Source organism: Serinus canaria, chromosome 3 (assembly GCF_022539315.1).
Source record: "Serinus canaria isolate serCan28SL12 chromosome 3, serCan2020, whole genome shotgun sequence".
Taxonomy (NCBI): Eukaryota; Metazoa; Chordata; class Aves; order Passeriformes; family Fringillidae; genus Serinus; species Serinus canaria.
In genome coordinates, this window is record NC_066316.1 from 53291777 (window position 1) to 53310159 (window position 18383).

At 40.4% G+C, this 18383-nt stretch overlaps 1 protein-coding gene across 4 annotated transcripts in view; it reads right to left on the reverse strand.

Annotated features, from left to right (window-relative positions):
• Window positions 1–18383, reverse strand: part of ARID1B (AT-rich interaction domain 1B) — a 326306-nt gene that overhangs the window by 12703 nt on the left and 295220 nt on the right. For all 4 annotated transcript variants that reach the window (XM_018919974.3, XM_018919973.3, XM_018919976.3 and 1 more), the window contains 5 exons: window positions 14378–14587; window positions 10758–10962; window positions 3029–3167; window positions 1816–1988; window positions 75–225 (listed from right to left, as the gene is read on the reverse strand). In XM_018919974.3, coding sequence (XP_018775519.2) covers window positions 75–225; window positions 1816–1988; window positions 3029–3167; window positions 10758–10962; window positions 14378–14587 — 878 coding nt within the window. The remainder of the gene's footprint in view (window positions 1–74; window positions 226–1815; window positions 1989–3028; window positions 3168–10757; window positions 10963–14377; window positions 14588–18383) is intronic.

Here is an 18383-nt window from a genome sequence, read left to right on the forward strand (position 1 = left end):
ATGGGAAAATGAAAAGGGAAGAGAGAGGATCATTTTCACTAATAGGCTTTGCTTTTTCCTGAAGATTGACTCACCTCCTGTCATAGCCACTTCCATAAGAGAACTGCTGTCGCTGGCTCATGCTCATGTTGGACATTGCTCCAGATGGACTCTGGTTATACATATCTTGTATTCCACTGTTAGGCATTTGTCCAGGGGTCATGAAAGGCTCATTGCTTCCAGGCACTGCAACAGTCAGTAAAATTAAATTTATTAATCTGGGTGTTTGAAGATCACTTTCTTTTCAGTGGAGTATTTTAGGAGAATGTTCAGATCCCTAACACTGCCAAGGAGAATTAGCAGGTGTCTAACAAGCTCTCTGAGGTCTAATGGGAACACATGAAGCACCACCACTACCAAGATGATGGGTATAATACTAAGGAGCTGCAAGTGAGGAAAAAATCTCCTTCTATGGAACTGAGCCATCAGGCACCAGGCAGCTGCTTCCCTCTGGTCTTCACAGCCGAAGATGAACTTACTCTTGTTCTTTTCATCAAAACAATGCTAAAAATGAATGCAAACACAAGCCTCACAAAACAGATGAAAGCAAATCTGCTAGTGTGAACTACAAAGCTGTCAGAATCAAGCTTTTATTTGCCCCCATAAAACCCTCTTACACACATATACAATAATGTTGTTATGGAAAGGATACTGTATCCTCATGTAGCCTCTCAAGTAGGATGGGCATATTCTATATGGGTCCAAGAAAAGGCACTATTATCAGATATAAATGACCAAGCAAATAGAAGAGACTCTAGCCTTCAGTCCCTCTTAGTAGATACTGAAGAGATATTTCTGTTTTGACAGGATAAAGTGAAATGTATGAGAAAGCACAATACACCCACTTAATCTCATATGGATATAAAACCTAGTGAATCTAAAGCAGAGAGTGTTATCCCTTCCTTCAACTGTGTTGTATGTTGGTGTCCACAGTCCAGGCAAAAGGATTTAAAATAAAGACTTTTTAAAAAAATCACATCCAATTAACTACCTCTTCTCCTTCATCACATCTCTCTCTTTCCTCAGTTTCAGGGCCTCTTCTTGCCATATCTCCCTTTTGCTCTGTTTGAGTTTACACTTAATCTCCTCCACCTGTTCTTCTCTTTACAGCCATTGGTAGCCCTGCCTGTGTTCTTTGCTCCTACTTTCCTATATCCGAGGCATGCAAGATTGATTAATTTTAAAATATTTTTACAATATCCACAAAACCAGCTGTAGGTTAAGTACCCAAAAGAACTAGAGTCAATTTTAAAATGAATTTTAAATTTTGCGTTTTAAAAGTAAACAAACTTAGAGTGTGTTTACCACCTTTTGGCAGGGACTGCCCAAGTAAGAAAAAAGTTGCTTTACTATTCTGAAAAATATGTAAACTGAGACAGAGAGCATTAGGAGGCTTGCTCAGTGAACTCCCAGACCAGTCCTACTACAACCAGGCATGTTGCTTCACCACTTCACATTCTAACAGTGAAGTCCAGCACTTGATTTGCAGAGTAGTTTACAACCTCAAGAAATCTAAATTCTAGCCCTATGATTTATGCTATTTCCCAAAATTTATTCCTGCAAACATTTTTAGGATTCTTTTAATTCTAAAATAATGGGCATGACTCTGAGTGGGGAAAATATGACCAAACCAGAAACTCAACTGCACTGCACCTCTCTTTTTGCTACAAGGACACAAATGGCAAAATCATCAAATTGAAAAAGCTCATTCTTACTACAAAATCTTGACTACCTAAGACACAGGGAAGAACACTTAAGCTCCCAGAAAGAAATTACCTTTTCTCATTCCACCGAAAGGATCTTTATTCGGCTCATATGGCATCCTTCCCATCATATCTGGCATGTTTATTCCCTGCTGGTATGGTGCATTTGGCGTCATGGAGTTTCGCTTTGGGAACGCTGAATCACTTACATCAGAAAAGGGATCATGCACACTGACTGCGCTGTTTCTGGCAGATTAAGAAGAAAGAAACATTAACATCATCCTGTATTTGTAAGAACTGTGAAAACAGCCTAGACTACAACACAACTAGCTCACCATGCTGTGGCAGTGATCCATGCAGGAAGCATCCAAGGAAGATGCAAAAGACTTTCACAATGGACAATCATTTAAAAAAATCTACCCACTTTTTCATCAAGCTTCTTTGTCTACTTATCTTAGAGATCAGGGTTTTTTATCTAATTCTATTGTTTGTTTGTTCCTATTACTCATATAGAAGTTTAAACCTTCCTGAAATTTCACTAAGCTGTTTTGTTCTTTTTTACCTAGAAAACTCAGTCTGAATTAAGATGATTAAAGAAGGTTCTTGCTATCCTTTCTGTAGCATTACAGATGGAGAAAAAAAGAACCTAAGTAAATTAAGTTTGGAGTGGCTCTGCACACAGTTCATAGCTCAGTCATGTTCCTGTTGAAGTCATAAAAAACTGTTTTGCTGGACTTCAGTGGACTACGGCTCCTTAATGAATGGTGAGACAGCTTCACTTCAGATTAAACCAGTCTGTGAGACTTACAGAGCACAGAACTGAAAGGGATCTCTTGGTCCATCCAGTTGAACGCTCTGCTATCTCATCCACTGTTATTGTATATGCTTTTCACAATTTGAATTCAAGTAACACCTTTAAATGTTTCTCCTTCCTGAGCATGACTGGATCTGTTGACCAGAGGTGTACAGGATAAGCGAGGAGAGGAAGGCTGTGGTTCTAAGTAGGTGCTGTTGGGTTCCACCTTCCTCCCCACTACTGACATATTCACATGCACCTCTTTGCACTGGTGCTTGTCTGATCCTTCTCTGGTGTTTAGAAAGCTAATGGACCTCTCTCTACTCCTTCCTCCCTTTCCCTCTCTCTCCTCCAAAAATAACTAATTTTCTGCCACTTTTCAGGCTCTGACTGGTTTATCACAAAATCCTACGAGTGCCAAAGCAGCTAGGAAAGACTGGATTAAACTGCTGTAGAAATAGAGCAATAAAAAGCAAATCCCTTTTCATACCTGCCACCCTGCATAGGTGTCATCTGTCCATGAGGTGTGGATGCTGGTGTTGGGGGCTTCAAATCGCCTGGCACTTCTGTCATGGAATTACTACCAGTGGACTGTGGAGTCTGTGGGCCTTGCAAGGAACCAGAATTAGCTGAAAAATTAAGAAAAAAAAAAAAAGTAATTATGAAAAGGTAGCAGCCAAATTCCTGTGGAAATAATAATCATCAAGGAAATAAAACAGTTCTTTCCTCCAGAAGCCTGTGTATACCTTAATCCATATCAGTACTTTATAACTTCCCCAAAATTCTCTAATATCAGGATATGCTGTGTAGTAATAGCCATCATCTTTCCTAGAATCATGAATTTATTCTGCTGCCTGAAGCAACATGGATAGAAATCATCCAGATGAAGGATCAGAGGTCAGAGATACAAAGTTAATTGTCTGTAGTTTACAGCAGAATAAATGAAGGTGGTTCTTCGGCATAGCTTCTTCATATAATCACTATCACAACACGTGTTTATAAGAAATATTTCAGCCAGAAGCTTTTCATCATGAATTTAAGCTGCTATATTAATATAAATTCATGGTTTTATTTAGCACTCAAAGGCAGACATTTCCATGGTGAAACACAGCAAATGATTAGTGGCACACTGCAATCCCGTGTCATCTTTGAGACAGCATGGCAAAAGATGGTATTTAAGAAATGCAAAAGGCAATCTGGGATCAGAAGAAAACACTAACTGAAAGTAGAATTTGAACAGGAGGCTATAGATAACACTCCTAAAGGAATTGTAAAAATTTAAATGGGCAAAATGTCTTAACAAAATGTTAGGGTCAGTGATGGTAAAGCATATGTAACAAGACCACGTCAATTCTGCAAAGGATCTGTTTAATCTGCAAAAACCTATTTGTTGAGATCTCAGAAAGCAACAGAGTATCTGCACTAGGGTCCTCCTTAATGGAGGTAAATACCTTGATATTCTTGGTATAACAAATATAGAAGAGCATTTTACTGTTGTGTTCCGAAGGGACTGAGCAGCAATAAGGGCATTAAATTAATACATCAGATATTGCTAATGGTGAAGCTAATGGTAAAATACATCCAGAGCAGTCTTCCAGAGCAGGCACCAAAGCTACTATTTTCATGTGACTGCTGAACAGAAACATGCCCTGAGCCCAAAGCTCTACATAACAGTTTTATGATTTAGAAGGTGGTAAGTGAGGATTAGTAACATCATCTAAGCCTTGGATCTGACAGAAATTCTCGCAGCAGAAATTCTACGGAAGTAGAACTTGTAGGATTCAAGTCTTTAGATGCAACTGGGAAAAAAACTACCAACAGAAAAAATTCACAAATCTAACACACTGAGTAGGACAAGGATTTGGCTTGAGAGGTCCATTTTTATGAATTGTCATGTAAGTGTTTTATTATGCCTGCCTATCTATGTTCAACCAATTAACAAAACTTTATAAATTACTGTTACAGTGAAAATTGGAACAAGCAGTATGGGTTTTTCTTCTGTATATGAAAGAGAGTAGTTTATAATTGACTCAGAATCCTAGAACACTCATCATCCTGACAGGCAGAGCTTGTTTTTAACTGACGAACACCTTTTTATATGTGTTTCATATATATCTGTAACACATGTTCCCCTATCTGGAAATCAGTCTCAGTAGCAAGTGCATATGTAAAATCCACATTGTGGGGACCACATTGTTCTTGTCATCAGCTTTCTGAGGCATTTTTGAATTATGCTTACATAGTAATGAGGTTCAAAATAAAGTTCAGGAAAAGCTCTCTGATTGCATTAATACAGGAACAAGAACATTTGCAGCAACTAATGTTAGTTATATTAGCCTACAGTTAGCTGAAAGCTTTAGTGCTATAATAAAACAAAAACCAACCACATTCACATAAAATGAGCTCTTTGTATATTTGACCCCCAAGCAGGTCAGGATCATTCTTCTCCCTTTGAGCTTTAAACACAATTCTAGATTCATCTAAAAAGCTTGAAAGCATTTCTGAGTTATGTCACAGATTGTCACATATTAGAAACATGTAAGCAAACATCTTAGTGTACCCATATACTTACTGTAAATTCAGATATTGTCTAACCCTGCATATTTCTCTTATGCTGGGCTATTAAGAAGCAATTAAGCTTTTCCCTATCCTACCTGAGCAAGAGCTTAATTCATATCTCTAGCAAACCTAAAGGAAAAAAGTAAAAGATTTTTCACTATTTACAAGCTGCAGGAGTGCAAATTTATTAATAACAATGTGTTTTATATCATATTCTACAAAGAATGGTTTAAACGAAAAAAAAGATACCCAACTGAGAAGCTACAAGTCCAATTTCCATCTTCAGGGTGGCAGTTACAAGGTTGGTTATTTTCCCTCTATCTTTCTAAATGACTGGTTATATACAACTGAAAAAATGGAAATTTCTGGGGCTGCTTTGTTAACACACTTTGCCCCTGACCTCCGCTTCTAGAGAATAGGAACTGCAAGTGTTTCATCCTCTGGATTAGGACCCCATCTACCAAGAAGAGCCTGTATTTCCTATTTCACCTTAAATTTTACATTTGCTGGGCTGCACTCTGAAATTTTTATATCTATTTTTGCAGGGATTTTATTATGTTAGCTGCTTAATTTTGATTGTGGACATTGTGAAAATGAAACAGTATCTTTTAGAGTGCTTCAAAAGCTTCAGTACTAAACCAAGCTCTAAGAAGGAAGACAAACAATAATGTTCTGTTACGAAAAATAATCTCTGCTTACATGATTCTGCAGCTATCTTGGGGATGTCTAGGAAAAAATCTGTGGGTTCATAGCTACTGAATTCCTCATCCCACATCCTCATCTAAGCAGTAATTGTCTTTCAGGTATCATAAAAGATTTGTAAGAATATGCTTTTCACAATACAAAATACATCAAAACTTAAATACAATTGACATCCTGGTCAGTGAGAAGGTGAGGTCTTCCACAGTTTGCTGTGGAAGCATGTGTTAATAACACATGATAACTTGCATTGTTCTCTGCAGCATGGAATTATGGTACTGGAATGCCTTCTGCCTTGCAAAGCCTGCATGGCAGTAAGTACTGTTTTAAGGAAGGACTCTTTATTTACCAGAGAAGAAATAGGCAGCTAATAAAATATACTAAACCTTTCTCTTACCAACAATTTTTCCCTTTGAAAAAAAAAAAAGAAAAAAAAAAAGGGAAGAAGAATGAAACCTCTTGAAACTCCATTAATGTGAGGCCTGACATGCTCTCTAGGATATCCCTACCTTTTGCCAGAAGCTACAAATGTATACTCTAAAGTAAACAATGGAAAGGTTACTGAAGGTTAAGTACATTCACATACTTCAGAGCGAACAGCCAGCCACCACGCTGGGAAGATAATTTACACAGCACGAACGCAGTGCCCCAGCTAGGCTGGACTGGGGGCCGCTGGCTGCTGCAGGGCCCCCCGGGCAGGCGTGGATGCAGGCACAGGGCCACCTCCTGTCCCCCCAGCCACCCCTCCCAACCCCTGGCCCATCCATCTTCAGTGGGGATTCCCTGGCTGGCCTCATGACACGCTCCATGACATCACCTGCCTGCTAATAATAGCACTTCAGTCAGCCGCCCGCCAGCAGAGCAGAGACGGATGGCTTTGGTTACAGAGGCACTCACTGAATGGCTGTGTCCTGCCGTGCCGTGCCCCCCCCTCCCCAAGTCTCCTTTCTCTGCTGCCAAGGAAACGCGAGCAACACACTCCTGGTGCCTTCTCGCTCCCTCTTTCCAGCACAAGCCTATGATTTTTCCAGGTTTGCTTTAATGAAATCTCTGTTGACATCAGGGCCAGCTGCTGCTACTCACAAGCATCCTCAGCTGGACCGCTCTGGCCATCCTGTTCATTCAACAGAGGATAAACTCTGAGCCTGTTATTTTGAGAGCTGTGCACACATAACTACACACTGCAACTAAGAATTCAGAGTGCCACAGCACAGCAATGGAAGGTAACTCCTTCATGCTGATGCTCCTTTAGAATTTTTTCTCCAGCATCCTTTAGTGCTTACCAGTAATGCTGCCTGGAGTTCTTCTCAGTTTAGAACTTGCCACATTTTTTGTGAGCATTTTGGTCAAAACTATCAAACACACACGACAGGAAAAGCATTTTGTCTTTGCACCTGCTTCTGGAAAGAAGGAAGACCTACAATGCCTCTCTCTCCAAGGGAGTTTTTATGCAACGAAACTCCTCAGCAGGTGACATGGCTCTTGGCACAGACCCAGTGATCAGGACAGAAGGCCACCAGGATCCTCCAACAGTTAGTCTGCCACTGGGCATCTGAGCTGGCTTTCACTGCTGATGGTATTACCTGACCCAGCTGATTTAAGCTGATGTGAAGGCCTCAGCCTACCACAAACACATCACCAACTTGCACAGCCTCAGAGCAGTGCAAGGCACACTGAAACATTCAGGCCCCCACCCCTCCCCAGGAGCTTTATGAAACAGCAGAAGAGGCTCTGACAGTGATATGAAGTAAGAACAATTGAAATGAGCAGCTAATCCTAACCCTAACACCTTGGCTACTGTGCAAATCTCTGCCAATCAAGGCCAACCAGTCTGTCACTTTGCTGCTCTACTCTCACTCCTTTTTTCAACTTCTTATAATTGCTGACACTATTGTGAATTTCACTGTACATAACACTAAATTATTCACTGCTTTACGTACCATTCACCTTACTAATGATGTTGTAAAAACAGAAGTGATGGGAGAATCCTGAATATACAAGCAAATGAACAAACACGTGATCCCAGATCACCCTCTGGCAGTCCCATAAATTTGACTTACACATCACATCCTTTTCTTGACCGTGCTCCTCCATACGAATCTCCTCACCATGGCTGTCTCCCTGTGCTCCCTAGCACTCCCTCTATGCCTGCATTCTAAAGGTCATCTGTGAGGCAGTCACATAACCACCCCTTGGGTGTGAGATATCTGCAAGAACGGATTTGCTCTAAGCTGCACTTCAGCCTGCTCCCACCTTGCCTAACCACCCACCTGGAAACTGACGATGTTCAGACTGAATCCTTCTCTGTGCCACAAAGGCTGCCAGTCCTGATAGATTCTTATGAGCAATTGAAATATTTAATTTTAAAAGTTTTATGAAGATCAGCTGACTTTTAAGATCTCAAGACTTGTTTCACAGCATCAGCTTGTTAGAACTGGACAAAATACAGCACCTTCCCCTCTGAGACAAATTCCTCTGCTTTCCTATAAGATTAACTTCAGCCCTAATACCGTAACTAGTTCTCTGCAAATAGATTTGGCTTCTAAGTGGCTCTGCCTGCACTGAGCTAACTGCACAAGAGTGGCTAATGGTTAAAGTAAGGACCTTGGGAGGCTACTGTTTCTTGTTGTATTGGGCTCCTGTTCCCTCTGAATGCCAAAGAGTGACAGATTATCTAAAGTATGTCTACAACTCTGCTTCTTTTGTGCCTCTAAAATGTTAATGTTGGTATATACTGAAGGAAAAGGAACAAGGAAAAAAGCTGACTATTAAAGAGAACAGGCTTGTACTCTCTGAGGCATCTATGCCTCAGCGGGATTTCATGTACTAAAGCTGATACACACTGGGAAAGCCTTTCTCTGTACAGAAGTGCAGTCCCATTCAGTGACACGAGCTCTTTTTTCTCCAACAAAACAAACCTTGAGATCCTTGCTTGCTTCCCCCTTTTCTAGTCTCTATGTCCTGCTGTGTTTTTATTTTAGAAAAATAGTTTCAGTTCTCCTCAAAGACAGCTTGCTTGAATGTTATGATAAATTTAAACTTGGACTTTGCCATTTTCATTCATAGCATCGTGATGCAAAAGGACCCTATAAAGTGGTACATCTGACATTTCCATTCCTTTGTTTCATGTTTACATATTTAAATAGCAATTCTTCATCTCAAAATTCAGCTGATTTATGGTGATCATCCCCAAATCAACTACTGAGAGAAGTATTGGAGAGAGAAGTAAGGGAGGAGAGAACAAAGCCTAATACTCTTTAATTTTTAGAGACAGATTAATTTATTCTTCACTGTCCTTAGCAAGCCTAACCACTTCAGCTTCACTTACCAGTCTTCTCAGGAGGTGATGGGCAACTCCAACATATATTATTTTTTTGCAGCTGTGCATACTCAGGACACTCTGCTTATTTCAGACAGATAAACATTTGGACTATGGGCTTTACTTCTAGTTCCAAGTGTTTTTCTCTGTCTTCTAAACTTGAATTGCAAAGTAACCTAATCTCCTCTCCATTAAACAATCACCACTGGGGTACCTTATAACCCTAAGTTTTAACAAGGTGGAGGAAATATTTTAAGCTATTACACAGAGATGTGCTTAGGAAGATTTTAACTAAACACTCCCTCAAATCCTTACACTGAATAAAACAGGCTGAGAAAGATTTAAGCCTTATCACTGTTATCTTTTTCTGTACTGAGAAAGAACTATTGTAAGAGATAATCTTGGAAAGGCCAGAACTTTATTATATGATTATAAAGGTCTTTGCAATTTTCTAGTGTCCATGATAGGGTACTGAAGTCATGCAATTGCAAACTGTCTGCAGGGCTTTTTGGGTCTCTGACTCTCTGCTTCCCATTTTCAGCCAGTGAACTGTACTAACAGAAATTAAGTGAATTAATATTTTCCTAAAACTGTGTTCTACTGCAGGAAACCCCTGTAAACATTCCAGAAATTATATTCTCTTGGCAATAGGAGATGGTGGTCTGCCTAATAAGTAACTGTGGCAGTAGTTTGCAAATTCTGTCAAACTATTTTGTCGGTCAGAAAAACTAGTAATGAAAGGAATAATACAAAATAATTAAAGGATTTTTTTTACTCTTCCATGGGTAGTCCAGAAGTCAACAGCTAGACTAATTCTATCTCATATGTACTTAAAATGTTTCCACTTAAGAATAGTCCTGCCTTGAGTATCAACTGTGACTATTACATCTTGAGTATCTTAAGTGACATGAATTTAGAAAGAAAACAGTGGTGTTCATTTACACCACACTGTAAATGCAAGAAAGAACTGCCAAAATAAAATAATCCCAGCTCCAGTTTTTCAGATGAGAAGATAAAAACAGTGAACCTAATGACTTACCTGACACACAGGATTAGCAACAAAAGAACAGAGAGCGTGCCTCCAAACTAGGATGTCTGGCAGTGAGGACTCACTGTACTCTCAGCTCTCCATCTGCCACACATTCAACACGAGCTGCATCAGAGCAACCACCTGAGACACGCTGATCAGTCCAGCATCTGCCACCCTGCTCCAACCAAAGCCTTGCTGATCAACAGCTGTGCTGAAGAGCAGCTTCAGTCCCAGCAAGGAAAGTGCAGGTACCAGAGCCTGGCCTTTCAGCAAAGGCATGCTCCTGTCTCACAGCAAGAGCACATCTGTGCAGACCTCTGCTCTTTTAATTGCCCATGTCACTGAGTGTGAAGGGTACGCTGGCACACACATCTTTATGTGTTGGACTGAGGAAGGACAAACCAGACACACAACTGTGGTGGCCCTTCAGAGTTAACTCTGATTTGACTCAGGAGCCGGCTCCAAGTCTGAGAACAAAGATTCCAACAACAGGTTTATATCTGTTTTTCCAGCATTAGCAAGACATGCTTATAAATACATAGGGTGCAACAACCTCGTATGCCTTGCACTCAGAAAATGGTTGTGTAAGAGGCTGCAGTTTATTTGACTTACCAGGAGATGGCGGCTGAATCTTAGGTTGTTTCTTGGTATCTCCAGTGCTGAAGACTTCTGGAGGGGGCTCCTCCCCTCGCTCAATCTTGCACTCGAAGGCAAACAGGTACTGAATGTATTGTTTCTTCAGGGAGCTGGCTGCGCTGCTCGAAGTGCCAACGTTCAAGGTGGTTGCCAGCTCACGCCACTTCTTGTTTTTGTTAACCTAGCAAAGTAAACGGCAGAATCATTGGTTTGCAGCAAAGTGTTTTGTTTAAGTCAGGAAACAAAAAAGGAAAAAAAAAAAGCACTTAATGTCTTGGTTTACTTTTTTTTTATTTTCCTCTTTTAACTAATGCTCATTACTCCCACACGCAGTAATGCACAGACAGCATTTACAGTTATAAAGCCATTAAGGAACCTGCTGATAGCTACATAAAAAGCTTTGCTGCTGGAGTCTTCTGCATGGTGCATCCTTTAAATGTCTTACGCCCTTCCAGGGCCTATGCTCCTCAGTTAGCAATCCATCTCCAAGCAAATTCCTGCTCGCTCTCTCCCTCCCTGACACCCACCCACACCCACCCCGCTCTAATTAAAAAGCAGCTTCTAAAATATAATTTAGAAAGCACTAACAGTGTTATTCTGCAATTTGTTTGAACATTGATATGAAAAAGAAATTTTTCTCCCGAATAGCCACCAGCTGTCAAACAGTTCAGCTTGTAATTCCTGGTTCAATTCCTTTCACTTTAGTGCATCTTGCAGGGACAGATCAATGATCCTCTGGCTAGATGAGAGGCAGAGTGAAGCCAGGCCCCTTAATTAATTAAGGCAGACTTCAAACACTCACGGCTAGTCCAGCAATACTCTGTATTACAATGCTGACTGCACCACTCCACTGTGAGCCTTGTTTGCAGTGTAAGGCTAAGAATATTGAAAGACTCTGCTCATGAGTTCCTCAAACACAGCTGATCTGTAATAATAGCGAGGTTCATTTGTCATCCTGGGTGATGCCACTGACTCACTCGGCTGTACCACTCGTAGCAGCCACTGCTTTTGCTCCAATACCTGATGCCTTTGGTATCATTATTTGGTACCACAATTGCATAACTGGTTCATTCAACCAGTTATGCAATTTCTAGGTATGATCCAAGGAGCAGGGTCAGCACCAAAATAAATTGGCTTTTAGCATCTGAGAAATCTCATCTTTTGTGGATAGCAATTCTGATTCCATGACTGTCTGCTACTTGCCCTAAGGCCTGATATTTTAATGACTCCAGCTTAACTTGTATAGCTAGAAAGATTATCATTAGCCATACTATTCCTTGGTCTGTGTGCCAGCAAAGAAAACATTTTTTTAAGTTTCTCTCTGTGTTTAATAACACTGTAACTGCTGCCAGTCAGCAAAGATCTTTTGGGGATGGCATTAACAGCAAGCAGGTTGGCATGGTTATGCTAAGTGTTTTTATTTCTCTGGTACATCCTGCAAGAACCCAGGAGTTAAAGGAAACCAGATTTTCATTAACTGCCCTTGTTGAGTTCTGAAATCCAGTTACACAGCTCTTTGTGCCTACTGGCTTACAGCTAAGTGGTGCGTAATGAACACATTGCATAATGCAAACAGAAACGTTCATGCCTAAATGCCCAGTATATTGGCATTTAAAGGAAGACTGCCAGCAGCTGGTCTGTTTGTGTTGGGCATCAATGGCAACTCCTCAGACAGGGAATATGCACCACTGCTGCACAGCTCCACTCCTGCCACTCTCTGGGCAGAGTCACGAGATGTGGAGTGCAGCAGCTGAAGCAACAGCTTTTTAGGAGAGCATCACACAGATGCATTTAAATAAAACTTAGCAAGCAAAGCTCTGCACCTCTCAGGAGCTCTAAACAGATAAACATAGTGACCATTCATGTGGGCTCACCAGCAAAACTAGGAGCCCTCATTTTAAGTGTAAATTTTAACCACTACTAAAGCACATGCATTTGTAACTCAAGCTCTTTCAAAACTCAGTCTAAGTGAACAGCATCTATTCTTTGGCAAAGCATAATGTCTGTCACTGAAAATCAACACTGAATGTCCCAAAATAAAATAAATTTCCATAATAAGCAAACATGAATAACTCTCTAGAATATCCCATCTGCCCCCCATCTTGCTCAATTTTTGATGCTAAGAGTCACACTGTGGGCACAATCATGCTGTACAAGGCAGAGCAGCTGCATGATACGATTTACCTGTAATAAAGTTTCTGCGCTAAAAGTAATCAAATCCGTTGATGCTGAGGGGCATGAGCTGATCACTAAAAATGTCAGGATAACATCTCTTACCAATATACAGCATTTAACAACTGGCAGAATGAACTATGTTAGGTTTCTCTGCCTTCCTTTAATAATAAGAATAGCTAAAATCCCTGGATTTGAAGGGCCAATGATCTAAATCAGTGGTCAAATCCTGTGTTGTGAGGTGCACTGCTAAAAATAGCTTTGGAAGAGGTACTAATAGATTTTGGACATTCACTTCTTGAACCACATACATTATGAAAATATGTTCTTTTTTGGAGACTCTAATTTGTTTGCCATATTTTTGAGTTCAGATTTTGTAATTAGTGGAGAATTGTATGTTTTAATATTACATTTAATATAATATTACACATGCATATTTATCTACATGTTAGCTATGTTTAAGACCTCGTTTTGCAAGGCATTGAACAAATGTTCTCATAAACACAAAACTAATGAATTCCTGCACTTCACAAGAGTGTCTAGTGTCTAGCCAGATCCTCTAGATGCAAGGAATGCTTTGTACAAGCTTCAGGCAAGGACAGGTGACTTTGAATGCCAAATCTAAGACTGCGAGTACTGACTGTTTTCTCCTGCTTTCCCTTTGGATGCTAAACAGTGAAACACCTCATTTTGCTCTGTGGTGAACAGCCCTATAGAACTCATGAATATTTTTCCAACATCCCTTTGCAAAACTTCAAATTAACTAGTGAGAACACAAATGAAAGCTTCTGTCTCCCATCTGTGACTTTTTTAGTCTCAGCTCTTCCTGCTTTCATTTTTCTTCAACTCATTTAGATAATTCACCTTTTCCTTGTAATCATTATGTGAGCAAGGCAACCCAAAATATCCTGTAAGCATTTTCCAAACAGAGCACAGTCCATGTCTAAGGAAAACATACAGCATATAGAGATACAGAATTAAAGGTTTGGGATGAAGGAGTGTGTTTTAAGAATATGTCTGTATCTCTGGGGAGATGAACTGAATTGTCCTACAGACTGTATCTCTATGTAGGAAAAATGGATGTAAAAATTTCCTTTTCCTTTTAGCTCTATCATCTGCCTCTTGCTTGTAATTTTGATCCTGTGGCCTTTTCCTATTTTTCTTCTCTCAGCAGCATTACTAGATTCCCCTGAAAAGGCAACAATTTCATCTGTCTACAGCGATGGTCAATCTTGATTCAAACTTTAAAGTTTTACGGCCATTATGCAGCCCAAAATGAACTCCAGACAGCTATCAAAGCATGAAACCATTTTCTTCAACAATATTGTCTGGGCTGAAAACCTAATGATGTATCCAGCAGGAATACTCTAGAAAAAAAAGACTATTGACTTTTTGAAGGTTCACTTTTAACCAGTTCTTCTCACCTGTGCTAAACCTCCAATCTCCTTGACGCAGACATAGAGCCTGAAGAGGTCCAAGGGCTTCTTGCCCACAGCTGGCAGGCTGGCCACAGGCGTGCCCCTCTCCTCCATGAACGTCAGGTACCGGTCCACCCACAGCTTGCGCTCCGGCTCATTTCCCAGCTCATAGACTTTAGTGATCTTCTCTCCAGTTGTGGTAGAGGAACTTGATTTCTAAATTGCAAGAAGAAAAGAAAGAGTTGGGGGAAGGGTGGGAGGGGAAGGGAAAAGAAAGTAAGAAACTCACAACATTGAAAAAGAGAATATGTCCAACAAACTAAAGCTATCACACAACAGTCAGGAATGAAGGCTACTAGTTCAGGCACAAACAGTACATTCTGTTATATACAGAGAAGTCAACTTTATAAATAAAGGGCCCAAACTCCCCATTCTCATATTTCTTTCACTGATCTGAACTTTGGATCCCAGAAGGCAAGTTTCCGATGTTGCCTCGAGTCATTTTAACAAGAGGCAGCTCTCACAGAGTGCTTCTCGTCCACTTATCTCAAAGTGCTTTGCAAGCAACTATTTCAGTAAAATTAGAAACAAGTTTGTCCCACACAAGTTTAGAAACTCCTAAAACCAAACCCTCAAAGATGGGCTAGAAAACTTGAAAGTGATCCTCCAGAGCAGGAATTGCACAAAAATACCCTAAAGTGTGAATCATGGCAAACTAGTACATGGAGAAGTAGTCTTCTCTCTGGAGTCATAAATGCTTCACTATTACTACTTCACACCATGGGTGGCCAAAAAGCAAGATGAGCAAGAGTGCCTACAGTACAAGGAGACTGGTGGCAATACTCTTTGGGAACTGCCAATTAGCTGCCTGATCCAAAAAGGCTTGTAAGTAGCAACTACTCTTCTCCCTTGCTGGAGTACAGATGATATCCATCTCTGTTGTCCTACCTTGCAAAGGGAATGTGTGCTATGACCTGGGGAAAACCAAGGATGGACAGCAATCAGAGCTGAGATACCACCAGCAAAAGCAGAAGAGGTGGCAAGAGCAGAATTCCATCTCTGTAGCAAAAAGGCAGGAGTGAACCTGCTTTTTCTCTTTTCTACCCCATTTTTTTCTCTTTTTTTTTTCCCTTAATGTAGAGACAGCAGAAAGCACTGAGACTGCTACACAAGCTATAAATTCTCACCCTATCTTTTCTGTGCAATGTAACCCTGTGAGCTGGGCTCTGTGCCATGTGTGGACAGACCCTGTCACAGCCCCTACACAAGCTGCCTCAGCTCTGACAGCAGAGAGAGGCTGCTGCTACAGCAGGACAACCCTCCTACTTGCAGAAAGTGAACTGATTTGCTCAGCAGTGGAAGATGGGAGTGGTTCAGAATTGAACACAAGGGAAAAAGACTGACAAAGCTTTGGAAAAGGAGCCAAATGTGTGAAGGGAAACATATCCTTTATGTCTGTATAGTAAAGCCTAAACTTTGTTGTTGATTGCAGTAGACACTTCTTAAAACTCATCTAGTCAATCACTTTTTCCCTCTTTTGCCTTTTCCTTACTTTGAACTGAAGACAGACTATTGTCAAGTAAACAGAAACCCATTCCTAGTTGAACATCTCTAAAAAAGATCCTCACTGTACCTCACAGATGCTACAGAACCACTCACTTTGTCCATGTCCCCACACAGTGGTGAGGCCTGGCACTCAACACCATGAAAGAGGGATACAGCAGAGTAGAGCCCCACTGCCAATGATTTCAAGAGCATTGCCACCATTCATCTTGCATGTTAGCCTGGAAAATATGACAGACTCTGTATCTCCTTCCAGCTATCAGCTGCAACTTGGTAAAACTGGAAGAGAGTCAGGAGAAAAGAAACATGAAGCCAAGGGGGGTGACCTAGCAGTTCCATGAGACATTGCTGTTCTTTCCACTGAACAGATATTAATTTAAATGAAATAAATAGCCTCCTTTAAAGTCCTCTGCCTTGCTGACACTGTAGCTTCTTCACAGCAATCCTTCCTACAGACATATATGACTACATTTCTTAGCAATGAGGTGCATGCCTGAATTTACTTCAGCCAGACTCAGTTGTGTTACAACTCCTACTGAAGTGAGAGTCAGGGCTAAATTTGTTTTATTAATACTAAGTGGCTGGCAGGAAATACACTGACATGAATCCTGCAGATTATGCAAAGAAAGCACAAACTGATTCTGTAATAGCAACCAACTTACTGAAAGCATCACTTGCTATATATCTGGGTACTCAAGAAAATCAGTTTAAGTCTTAGCAACAAATACGCTTTGCCAAAGTTTGGGAGGGTTTTTTTGGGTGGATGGAAAGGGGGAAGTAGGGAAGTCATGTTGCTACTAATTTGTTGTTGTGGTGAGCACCAGATACATGATCACACAGGCTTGAACAGCTGAATGAACTGGAACTACTCCACTACCTTTTGCAGTAAGCACAAAGTTACTCTATTGCTCACCAGCATCAGTTTTAATCTGACACCTAAGTTGCGCCAGAACTCTACAAAAACGAAGGTGGGAAATTCCAGCAGAAAATGTTCTATGTGCTTATATTCTAAAATATGAGGCAACAAAATAGTTTCTATTTCACTTTTATGGTGAACCATGATTAAGAAAGTTCAGATTTAGCAGTTTTAGGGTTTCAGTTTTATATGTTAAGATTCACTTTTTCAAATCAGAATCAGAGCAGAAGGGAAACAGTTAAAAATTTTTCTTTCTGCATTTTTCCACTATACATCTCAAATGATGCTGCTTTTCAGCAGTGTGGCAGCAAGCTCTAAAATGACAGTATAATCTGAAAACTTTTCACAGCTTACAGAAGGTAAGAAGTGTTTCTTACTGTGTGAGCTTTCAGGTTGTCATGCTTTGTAAAATGGGTGCAATTTTCTTCTAAAATGAAATGTTAACTTAAGAAGAATGCACTGGAGGGAAGAATGCTATTCCTCAAGAGTAAAGATCTTTTTCTCTTCTCTATTTTTATAAAAGTAAATGGATAAAAATGACAGATGTGTGCAAGCTAGTCTATACACAAACAAACTTCAGTTTCACATGGGCAGGTTCAGCTGGAAGGCTAAATTTACCTATAAATATTAAATATTAACCCTTATAAAGCAAGGGTTTATAAGAGAAAGATCCAGTTTTAAACTAAAATGAGCACATCCCAGGCAATGCTGGAAGGACACAGATCACGACCTTTCCTTTTGTTAAGTATGTTCTGATAAGTATGTTAAGTATGAAGAATGCTAGTGCAGGCTTATGGCACATATATTTACTGATTTAGTTATTTCCTACTCTGCCTGCAATCACCTGCAAGCACTCTTCCACATGATCCACTGGCAGTGTTTAAATGGGTGATTAAAAGAACTCCACCAAAGTATGTGGGTACCAAAGCCAATTCCCATACTGAATCTGTCGAAAGCCATACTTTCTTTTCAATACACCTACCCGCTATTAAAACTGTATTATATGCAGACCCTTGTATGGTGAGTCTGCAGAATCCTTCAGAGCAACATAAATTTATGTAGGAGTTATTTTCACATGAAAGGCAGTGGGTAGTTGCTTCTCTGCATATCTCTAAGGATCTATATTTATACAATTATCTACTGTTCCCTTCCCTGACTCCAGCGAAGAATTTGCCAATATTACACATGTTACACAGGCCTCTTTTACTACAGAACAGAGTGTGCATACACAGGCAGCTAAAATTGCCAAAGTCCAATCTCTGGCAGAGGCTTGCAGAGGACACCTTCCTTTGTCAATATTTTCTCCTGAAGGACTCTGGAGACCCCTCCCAGCTAGCAGCAGGGAGGTGTAGTACTGTTCAGGTGTGTTCAGTGTCATGTTCCTGGGTACCTATGGACAGTTAACAGCATTTTATGGAGGTTTTGTAACCTACTGTTTTACTCATGTTGCAGTGACCCTGCATAGTTTACACCCACACTTGAAATGTCTCTTCTAAAGAATTTTAGAACTATCTCACCACTGTCAGGGATGCA